At 38.8% G+C, this 11,674-nt stretch overlaps 1 protein-coding gene across 3 annotated transcripts in view; it reads left to right on the top strand.

The window, feature by feature from the left end:
- ZNF462 (zinc finger protein 462) overlaps positions 1–11,674 on the top strand; it is a 49,565-nt gene that overhangs the window by 9,597 nt on the left and 28,294 nt on the right. For all 3 annotated transcript variants that reach the window (XM_086629449.1, XM_009982768.2, XM_086629448.1), the window contains 2 exons: positions 2,863–2,981; positions 7,178–7,369. In XM_086629449.1, coding sequence (XP_086485575.1) covers positions 2,863–2,981; positions 7,178–7,369 — 311 coding nt within the window. The remainder of the gene's footprint in view (positions 1–2,862; positions 2,982–7,177; positions 7,370–11,674) is intronic.

Genomic DNA, 11,674 nt, shown 5'->3' with positions numbered 1-11,674 from the left:
TCGTCAAATGCATGAGACTTAACAAGCCAAGAAAAGGAGAAAAGTAGTTTCCTTGTTAATCTTTCATATATAAGGAACTTGTGCTTCATATAACTACCTTGTTTATAATTACTACAACTCTTTCATAATTGAATTTTCATTTCTAATGTTAAATAACTGTCATAAACTTACCTTAAAATTATTTTTTTTGCTTTCTTAATTATGATATGCAATTCCAGTCTACAAATATTTCAGGTTTACACCAGTGTGGTATACTAGTGTCTCCCTCAGCTTCTTTCCTTATCTGATGTAGCATGTGAAAAACATATAGTCATCATTAATAGTCACATTTCTTATGATTTGTTTCCCTGAGGTTGACTTTGCCTTAAGATGGGTAGTTTTAAAAACATTTTAATCATAATCATAGGGGTGTGTATATATATATGTGTGTATATATATACATGGCATGCCTCCAAAAATGGGGTTTGTGGGATATTTTCCACTGGCATCTTGGACTGACTCACAGGTACATGTTTTCTCTAATTTCTGGGGAGAGAGCAGCCTATTTACTGTTTTAACAAAAGAAGAGAGGTCCGGGTACTCATTTCATGTAGGCATTCAAGCACTGTCAGTAGCGCTCTTAAGTTTGGTGAAGATGTTAACTGTTTTGCAGTCAAATGCATGTGGGAGAGAAAGTGTGATAAAAAGCATTTTTAAACTCCTTAAATTAAAAAGTAAGATTTCTGCTAGTGTCACAGTGTTGCAAATTGATGCCACGGTTTGGTCTGCCTTGTTGAAAGAGTGTCCATGGGGTTGAGCAGCCAACAGTAAGAAAGGAACTGGGGGAAGGATGAGGGGTACTACAGGGCATATGCCACTCTGCTTTGGCAAGGCTGACAGTCAGGGATGCCACAACTTCACATAGCTTACACAACCTGCTATTCGCCTAGTAAACTGGTTTGCTTCCAAAATCAGACTTGTGTTGAGTTTGGTCTCCAGTCACTCTGTTTCATGTCTAGAAAGTGAATAAAGTCATGTCCTACAAGTAGAAGGACAGGTAAGTCAGAAAGTGGTGGATGGCAGGGGAGAACTCTACGGGTATTGCCTAGCTTGATAATAGGTGGCGTTGCTCTTGTTAAAGTTGTTCATCTTTTATTTTTGTTTCTGATGCAATTACTCTCTTGAGAGACAAAAGTCTGTGAAAGAAACCAAACCAAATGTTTGAACAGCCCACTATTCTCCCAAATCTGACCAAAACATAAAAACCTGCCTTCAGAAGAAATTTGTGGGCAAAGTATGTGGTTGTGAATACAGTTTTAATTATTACTGTGTAGAATACCTTAAGGCATATATTTATAATAGCTTGATGTGTATTGTATACCTCTTTGTCAGTCTGCTTTAATTGTTAAGTAAGCTTACTCCCTGTCAGCTATTTAAAACAAGTTTTGTTCTATGAAGTATTCACTACTGGTATTCAATGTCTTACACATTTAGGAGACTTTTTTCCTATTTCTCTGGAAAAGCTGTACATTTTATCTGTGACAAACTTCATCTTCGATTTCTATTAAATTGTATTTGTATGAAGTGCCTGTGAGAGGAGACATAAGTTCATTTTTTTTTTTTTTTTTGCTGTCATCAGATCTTTGAATACACAGACTTCAGTGTTAGCTCTCGTAAACACGGATTTTTTGGCTCAAGCTCTTGTCAGTGTGGGACTAAAGGTCCCGTGACAATCTTGTGTAGTGTGAGAGGGCTGGAACAACCGCCACTCGATCTACGTGTTGGTATTCAGTAAAAAAAGAATAGGACGATTTAGGAAAAATAAAAGGAAATAAGCCTGAAATACATCTAGAATTAATGTAGCAGGTGGGGCTAATTTTGGCAAATTGCCACTCCTCCAGTGTGCTGTATCTGCCCTGTTGTTGTTCCATCACCATGCATAATAAGATGACTCAAACTAAGACTAGATCACAAAGCATGAATGTGTCCAAAGAAGAGGCTGTACTGGAAATGTTTACAGCCTGAGCTGAAACTACCTGCCTGCCACCTGGAGACTGTGAATTCATGGCTGTCGGCCACAGTGTAAGAACTGCAGAGCTCTGCAGGACTCACTCAAATAGAATGAATTTGATCTTCTATTGGAAATTATCGAAAACATCCTTTTTTTTCCTTCCAAACTTTACTGAGCTGATATGAGAAATTGTGGAGAGAGAGCAAGTTCTGATCACCCTCCAGTAATGTTGGTAGCTCCCAGTTTCCCTGAAGAAAGTAGAGGCTGATCTTTGCTACTGCTTCTTGTTGAGCTTCATGCAGATTCTCCCACACTGTTACTTCTGAAACTCTGCTGCCTTTTAATCCTGGAACTCATCAACTGCAGCCTGCTGGCACCCTCCCCAGAGCAGGATCTCTAATCTGCTTTTGCTGCTGTAACCAAAAGAAGGTTTCCTCAGTAAAGCTGGTCAAAAATATGACCCCCTCCTCCTTTCATCAAAAGGACAGAAGGGGGCATATTTTCACAGAAATGTTTGCCCAGAGGAAAATTCAATAATGATAATTTTACTGTTCTTGTCTGTTGCTTGTTTCTTCAACTGGTCCTTTAAGTCTGAATCAGGTATAATTTAATTTATACTAATCTTGCCCTGTAAGTTATTTAAGTGACTTGCTTTCTGCATAACAGAATTGGTGTCAGCTCTGCTCCTTTTCCTCAGATTAGAGTCTACTCTATTCTGTAATAAGCAGACCTGTTGAATTTTAATAGAGAGTATGAGCAAGGATAGTTGAACCTGGTCTGCCTCATATTTAATTTATTATTGCTGTTAAGTGTTTTGCTTTTGAAATTATTTACTCTTCTGTGTTTCCCTTTTCTGTCTTTCTCTTTTCAAGTCTGGATCGTCATATGCAGACCCATCATGGACACCATAAGCCGTTCCGTTGCAAACTGTGCCCATTCAAGTCCTCGTACAATAGCCGCCTGAAAACTCATATACTGAAGGCTCATGCTGGTAAGTTTTCCCTCTCAGTTTTGCAGTGCAGCAGCTGAAATGACCCATGTATTTTTGTTGCTAATCAGAGATGCTGGTTTGAATCACGTGTTTTGTCATCAAATTTGGGTAAGATTTTCAAGGGCAAGTCAGGATTGGCCAGCCTACGCACCTGTTGGAATCTGGGAGTTTGGATAATGTTTTTGGAAGGACAAGAACTTAAAACAGTGATGAGTACTTGAAGAATTTCGTCCTTTTATTCTATTTTATTTTATATGAATGGTTTTTTTTAATCATTATTTCTGCTTGTTTCCAAGATAATTTAATCAGTTGGCTTATACCATTGATGTCTTAACAGATTGGTAGTGAGCTTTGCTCCGCTATGTTTGTATTTATGTTTTTGCTTTAGGTGACCCTGGGAAAAGGACTGTGGATTGCACCTTGGTTTTGGTAGAGTCGTACGCTGGCTGTCATGTTAAAACCAAACACTGCGAACTTTGGGAGTCAGGTCTGTGTGCAGCAGACTGAGAATGACGTGAATCCATTATCGTACATGGAAATTTTTCTTGCAAATCTCTGTATTGCAGTATGGAATCCATACAAGCAAGTAAACAGACAGGCTTCTGATGAACAGGAATTGGGAAGGTGATGTGTGACACAGGATAGGTCACCTCAAAGTTTTGCACTTTTGGTTATTAAAAAGTGTAAGACTCAGAATTTCCTAATCTTTATTCCTTGGCCCTAGACTGTTGGCACCGTCACACATCATGCATTGAAAGGTTATCAGAAGTTTGGAGTCAAAACCCACTGGCTCCATTGGCTACAGTTGTGGTTAAAAGGACAAAATGCAACCCTCAAATCACAGTCCAAACATGCACTCTGATGCAAATAACAGAATATTGAGCAATCTCAAAAGCTGCAAACTAGTCGAAGTTGTTAAAACTTGCAAGTAGAAACTCCTGGAATGGATGACAAAAGGACTAGGAGTGTGTTGCTTTCTTTATTATTTTTTTACATATGTCATTTACTCTGGTTGGGGTGGAGAAGGAAGATGGGAAAACAGGGAGAAAAGGCAGGAGGAATTTATAGCTGTCTACTGATTTAAAAAAAAAAAAAAAAAAAAAAAAGGTAATTGTTACCATTGATCCAAAGGCACTTTTCATCTACAAAAATGTAGGAGGGATTGATGGTTGCTTGTATTTCATTTCCTGTATTGATTTTGGAATTCACAGAGCTTGTGCCAGAACCTTTTTCTGTACTTGAATGAGTATTGTGGTTTAGCTTAACTTTTGCCAATCTCCTGTTGTATGGGACCATGGCATTCTGTCCCGTCTAGGAAATCCAACTGTATGCAGCAGTTCCAGTTTACAGAGTCCACGTCCTGTACGGCTGTGACATGGTTCTTTGTCTTTGCCAACCATAAAATACTGTTTTCTTTATGCTGTTGTACAGTTGGGCTATTTTGTGTTACCTTTGGTTGAATCTGCTAGATTTTTAGAGCCAAGGTTAGCATGCAACTAATATTTACTTCACACTCCTCTTCATGTAAGTCATTGATTTATTTATTATGAATTCATGCTCTTGAACTCCATCAGTGGACACTCCTTGAAGGACCATGTTTTGCATCATACAAGAACACAATTTCATGGTTGCCTAGATAGTGCTTGCACAAAGATTTGTGTAATAGGGTGTCCGAAGGCTTATGATCTGTTTTTGCCTCAGTCCATTTCTACCAAGCGAATATTCACATCACAGAAAAATTGCTTGTATGTTTTTCAGTCAGAGCTTTGCTTTGTTGAGTTTTGAGTCACTCTTTCAGAAATATATACTACTGAACAAACATGTTATGCAGACTTTTCCTCAGACTCCTTGTTTTTTCAATAACAGTGGTTCTCTGAACTTCTCTTTTGTTACCATTTTTTTTTGTCTCTCGTCAGTCATCTCATTATCAGCTTATTTAGAAGTGGAAGCTTCAATCCCCCTGAATTTTTCTGAAGTCTTCTGGAGATCTTTAAAATTCAGTAAAATCCTGAAGTCTTTTACTCAGTCTGCCTCTCTCCCTTGTTTTCTGAGGATGGGTCAAAATTCAGTGCATTCTTGCCTAACAGCTGGTACTAGTCAGTGTTTCTGGCATTTGGTTTTCATCCAGTATGTGCTATCTCCTTTGGCATGGAGTGGAACAGTTTACATTATCTCTAAATGGGCTGTCCGTTGTTTTCATCTGAACTTTTTCACCTGTTCTTTTTTTTTTAATTACATTTTCGAGGGGCCTTTGTCAGCATTTTCTAGTGTCCTTGCTTCATTAGTCATGACACTGGATGCACATGCACAAATGGATCATTGTAAGACAGAGTATGGGCCCTGCTCAGTTTCTGTGTACTCTGGAATATAATGCTTTGAGTACATACCAAGTGTTGAGACCCACCACGTAAATCTTTAGATTTATTTATTTGTATGTGTATTGATAAGAATCATTGTATGAAATGAAAAACTAGCAGTCAAAAACGTGCAGAAGGCTTCTGTTAAGCCAAACTCTAGCCTTTCCTCTGCAATCAAACACATCTTTTCATGCTGATGTCCACCTGAACTGTTATGGCTCAATAGTAGGTATATTTATTAGTTGTGTCTAGACTGCTTAATATGTAATCGTCCTCTATTTGCTGTATTGTCTTGTGGTGCTTGTAAGTTAATGGTTGGTGCCTACTGTTATCCAGGAATCTCTTATACTGACAAACCATGAAGGTCTATATCTGTATCTCACTGGTATCTTATACCTTGGAGTTTCTTTTGTCCTTATATTATCCTGTTCCATTGAGCAACTTGTTGTACGTGCTAGAAGAAAAATGTTTTCTGTTTGTAAAAAGGTAATATATAACTGATATAATATGCAGGTGAGGAATGCCATTTGAAAAAACACATAGGGTAATTTCTTGTTTCACTATTTCAGACTCAGTGATCTATTCTTTTTCAGATGTAACAAAAGAGGCTTTTTAAGAGTTTGCATTTTGTCCCCGTGATTAGCATAGTTTTTCTGGAAAAGAGGGGTGGGAGGTATTTTTTTGTAGGATGGTCGCTGATCATTTCAGGTGTGCTTACTCTAAGTTGCTGCAATACGTGTGTTTTCACATTCTCTTTTGGTTCACTTATTTCCGGTGTTGGAAACAATGTAGTTTGAGAACCTTGTTTTCTAAATTTGTCGAGAGATGGAAAACATGTTCTGCTTCGTTCATTACCAGAACTCTTGTTCTCCTGTTTCTATTCATAAATATTTTACTGCTATATTAGTTTTGGCACTTTATGTACGACTCATATGTAGCCAGTGTTACTCTTGTACATGGAAGTGGCACTTTGAAAACAATAACTTGGCACCTGTATAATATCACATTGTTTGTGTTGGGACAGTTTCACTTTGTGTTCCAATTGCTTCCATGCTTAATGCAAAACAAATCTTGTCTCAGGATTTGTTTCCCCTTGTTTGCTGTCTCTACGGCTTGGAATGTATTCGAAATTAAATTCACTACTGTTCATTACTTCTGTTCTTTTACTTCGTTTAGTGATTTTTCATAACACACTCACATAGCCTTACAGATGTGCACCATTCTTGATATTGCCATGTTCACTTCTTGTAGTAAACTGACCTTGACTTGGTTACCAGTTCTGTGAAGATTATTCCTGCCTAATAGCAGGTTTTTCGTAAGGAAAATGCGACCTTCCCCAAATACAAATGTCCCCTTGCCTTTTTTTTTTTTTTTGAAGGGACCTTTGTTAGCGTTTTGTAATGTCCTTCTTTCTTCATTAATAATGACACTGGATGTGCTGCATGCAGTAACAGATGACTTTACCCTTTCTAGTTGCTGTGCTTCCAAAGAAATTTGGAAGTGGTCTAGTTAAGTGACTCCATTTTCATCCCAGAGTCTGTTTTCTTCTCATACCATGCAACACAGGCATGCTAAGAGTCTGGTCTCTGTTTTTTGGCATCGATCACTTTACAAGGACTTGCAGTTGTCAGACGCCTGCTTTTGGTTTAAAGCAGGCGTCTGTACCCACAGACTCCAGACTGCCCCAACAAGGAGATGCGCATAGCTTGTTTTCTTTGGGATCAGTCTTTCACTGAAGAGTCCATGGGAATTTTACTGCCAAGTTCAGTGAGAGAAGTATGGGGGCCCCATTTTGTTTATTTTGTGAGCTGATGACTTGCCTGTATTTCGCTCACCCAGGTGAACATGCCTACAAATGTTCCTCCTGCTCATTTTCCACCATGACAATCAGCCAGCTGAAAGAGCACTCCTTGAAAGTGCATGGGAAAGCACTGACACTACCAAGACCCCGCATTGTCAACCTTGCAGCCTCACACGCCCACCACACCTCCAAGAACCACACTCCTGCTGAAGAAGTGGAGGACTCTAATGGTAAGAGGTGCCTCAGAGCAAGAATTTAATTGTCTAAGGTGCCACTTAATATTTTTATTACAAAAAAAATCACAGCAGGCAGCTTACCCAAAAAGCAGCTTCGTTTGATCATTAAGAAAATCCAGAAGTTGCATCAAAACCAAGTGTGGTGTTGTAGGAAGTCACCTGCTTTAGATCCTCACCAGTTCATACTACATTAACTTATTCTGTCACCAGTTGGCTTTGGAATATGTTAATGCTGGCATTACTTCTTAGCAGAGATTTAAATTGTAGAAAATTTTTAAAGGCAGAGCTTCTATTGATAGCAGGTGGGAAAGGGATCATCTAATTCCATCCATGCTCCTGAAAAACATCCCTTTATCTTTTAGTAGAGCACTTCAGTGAAACCACATGATTAAGCTTAAAATGTGAACCTGTAATGATAGTAAAAATAATTATTCTTCTTGTCCTTGCTACAGAGGACACCAAAAGTATGTTCAGATATTAAGCTGCATCTGCAGGAAAGAGAATCTGAGAACCGTTTTTTTTTTCCATGCTTTCTTTGAAAGCTGTTAATCCCCTTGTGCTGGAGGAGTATGCAGAAGATACGTGGAAAGCAGCAGAGGAAGGGACACAGTTAACAGAGAAAATGCAGACTCGTAGAAGAGGTGTTGTGTGGTATCACAGTAAGTGTTAAGGCTTTTTAAGTGGTAGCATATGAGGCATGTTTTTGGTGTTGCATCCTGCCAATGAAGAAAAGAACTGGAAGCTTAATTCCTGAATGAGTTGCATTAACATGAGAGGAGAATATAGGTGCCTGTAAATAAAAGGTTCAGACCTGCAGATGTTGAAGTAACTGGGATGGATGGAGGGGGTACTAGAAGAGGGAGAAAATATCTTTTTTCCAGAAGTTTGAGAGGTTCTTGGGGTTTTTGGTTGTTGCTGTTTTGCTTGGGTTACTGGTGAAATAAAGATGGGGAGGTAAATATAGTCAATAATTTTGAAGCATTTTTGGTCTCCCATCTTCCCTTCTTTCCTTTCTCACAAGAAAAAAGTGCGAAATGAGTAAAAGTGAAAGATAAGAAATAAGTTCAGAAAATGACAGAAAGGAATTTAAAGAAAAAAGTAATCAGCATAGAAATACTTTATTGAAGAAAAAGAGATGTGAATAATATTTTTGTGGCTCAGCAAGTCACTTCTGGGGTCTGAATCAGAATCTTATGGAATGATTTTGACCAGCTGGTTTCAGACTACCTTTTGTCAAAGGGTTGTCTGGAACAGTGCAGTGAAGACTTACTAACGGAGCTTTTATTTTTGCTAATGCTAGCTTAAACTAATCCAACAAGCAGAGTACATCTTGTGATATATTCTGCTGCTTTTTTATTGCTTTTTAAAAAAAAGGTTCCGTTACTAACTAAGAAGTGGAGAATAATTTCCAGTCTTTCCAGTGTATTAGCAATCTTTTGGTAGCAATGATGTGTTGAGAGATTGAGAAGGACGATATTTGAATTTGGGAAGGATGGTTCCTTTACTCCTTTTTTTGCTTATGCCAGGAGCTCAGACTCATGATTAGTGAAGTTAAAATTTGAGTGCAGATCTCTGTAGAAGGTAATTCTATAGCCTTGAGGAACTCTTCCTAAAAATGTATAAAATGATGACTCTGTTAACAAAAACATTTCACGATGTTGACACTGTTACCTAGATCTGTATTGCAGCCTGAAACCACAGCAGAATTTGTCCCAATTAGCTTGATCATCTTTAAACAGGGTTAATGCTTAAGTCACTTTGACAATAATAGAAGCCACCCACTGGGGAGCTAGTCAGATGAGTGCAGGTGTTATAATAACCGTGTTAACATTTTCAGCATTGCTTGAGGAAGGAATTACCTGTTTAAAGTAATTTTTCTACATTAAGAAGTTGTCTGCAGTTTAAGTCAGTGATGACTGCTCTTATCACTTATTTTGGGGCTTTAGAAGGGGATAGATCAATGTCTCTGTGGCCTAGGCCTGCAAGTTGCAGGTGATATATAGGACTAGATAAACTGGTCCCAATAATAGGAAATGCAGCTCTGTGTGACAGGCACTATTTTTGTCCAGCTGGAGCCAATATTAAGTGGGGCTCACATATTGTAGCGTAGTTGGATTTTGCGGGTGTTAGTGTGTATAAATAACCTGCGATATGGGCTGTGATCAAGTTAATTCCCTGGAGATGCAAAATTGAATTAGGTCTGGGGTGAAAGGCAGACAAAAGGTTGCCTCCCATTGTTACGAACTTGTTTTGTAGGTCGGTAGGTATGCAGCAGGCAAGTATAATTGAAATGATTGCAGAAAGAATCTGTTCTTCTCTGTGGATGAATATTGTGGTTGAAATGGGAAATACAGCAGAATGACTTGTGGAGATTTGAGGAGCTAGCAGAACTTATCTTGCCAATTGTTGAGCCCTGTAAAAATGGAGAAAAGGGTACTGAATTGTAAGAAAGGGCAGAGTCCATATCTGAACAGAGCTGTTCAGGACAACAGCCCAGTGGAACTTCTGCTGATGCTTTTTTTCCTGCAGAAATTGTTCAGTGAGGGGCCTTTCTTGGGACATTCCTTTTGTTCTTTTAGGTTGAGCCATTCATTAAAAGACGCAAACATAAATAAATTTCTGTGACTTATCTCTTTTAGTTCTATGTTGGTAGCAGCAAACATACCTGAAGTGTTCAACTATGTATCCTGGAGATGTTCTGGGTGCTCGATACACTTTTCATGGAAGTGCAGTTAAAGTGGAGTAGGTGCTGAACATTTTAGGTGGGCCTATCCCTGGCAACCACATCGTCATTAGAAAGCATAACCACTTCCGTGCTTGTATGCCTCTCTCAGGGCAGTGGCGTAAGGAGGTGGTTGTGTCAGTCTCAGTGAGTCAGCAGAGAAGGCTTTCTTACAGAGGCATCATTGGAAGATGCTGCTTTTTTGTATCCTACCTCTTTTTGCATGTTGGGTTATATTTTGATATGTAAGGAACCTGTTTTCATTGTATCCTCATCTAACTAGAGTAAAGCACTCAGGTTTTTTTTGGAGGGTGGAGTGGTGATGGTTTATTTCGGGAGTGTTTTTCTCAGAGCCAGCCACTGAAAACTTGCAAACGTTGACCACCAGTGCAAACTTTTCTGTGTTTCACATAGCATAGGGGCACTGAATGTTTTAGGGTATCCAACTCTTCTTGAAATTATAATATCACCATTGTGGTAAAATGTTATTTTGCTCTCCTGATAGTTCACAGGTATTTTTTTCCCTTGCAAGAAAGAAATGGTGGTGTTTGTTTGTTTACGTTTGTGTGGTTGGCTGTTTTGTTTGTGTCGATTTACTTACTTATTTGCCCTTTACACTGAAATGTGGCTTAACGCTTTTGAGAACTTACACAGTAAAAATTCAGGTAGTTGAAATATTACAAACTGCTAGGAGGATTGGATGAATTCCCTAATAAGATCCGTTTCCATGCTCTTTCACAGTGTTTGTGAGAATCGGAACTTATATTCATGTTAATCTCTGCCCAGAAGGGTTTCATGGATTTATTGATGATACTGTCATCCTATGGGGCAGTACGTGTCACAGATAACGGTTTCCAGTGTTGCACTGCACAGGGTCAGCTCTGTTCCCGTTGACTTGAGTGCAAGGCAATGGAATCCCACAATCTGTATTATTGTCAAGGTGTAACATTAGAAAGACTACTGTCTCTTTCAATAAGGAAGCGTTGGAAGCAAGGCAGAGACACAAAACCAGTGTGACTGAACACTAGAAAATAGGAATAAGAACAACAGCAACAGGTGTTACCTGCAAAGTGATCATCAGCTAAGGAGAAAGCACATGACAACAGATGCTGCTTGGGTAAGCACCGCTGTTACACATGTTTGCTTGTATTCAAGGGCTGTGGAGGTAGTGGACTGCCTTCCTCTTATAAACTGGAGAAATCCATGACTGCAACCTATTGTCATAAAGCCCATAAAGCAGAATGACTCAATAGATTGATACATGGTTTTGTGTTACGACTTCACCCTCAGCAAAAGCTTCTTGGGACCACATACGATACTTGCCCTAAATTGCCCTGACTAGTACTACTGCTTTTTTGAGCAGCTCTTTATTTCGTGAAACTAACCCATTTGGTCTAACTGCTTTGTAGAAGAAAGTACTATTCTTTGTTCATATGGCTGGCAGATTTGGAGCCTAATATATTTGTATCATGGCTGTGTGCAGTAATTCAAACTAATAGTTTTTTAATTTTACTGATTAAATGTATTAAATTGTCAAAACAGTAAAGTGCAAGTGCTAAACTAGACAGATCTGGATG

Source organism: Tauraco erythrolophus, chromosome Z, assembly GCF_009769465.1.
Source record: "Tauraco erythrolophus isolate bTauEry1 chromosome Z, bTauEry1.pri, whole genome shotgun sequence".
Lineage (NCBI taxonomy): Eukaryota > Metazoa > Chordata > Aves > Musophagiformes > Musophagidae > Tauraco > Tauraco erythrolophus.
This window is presented reverse-complemented; position numbering and strand designations above follow the sequence as displayed.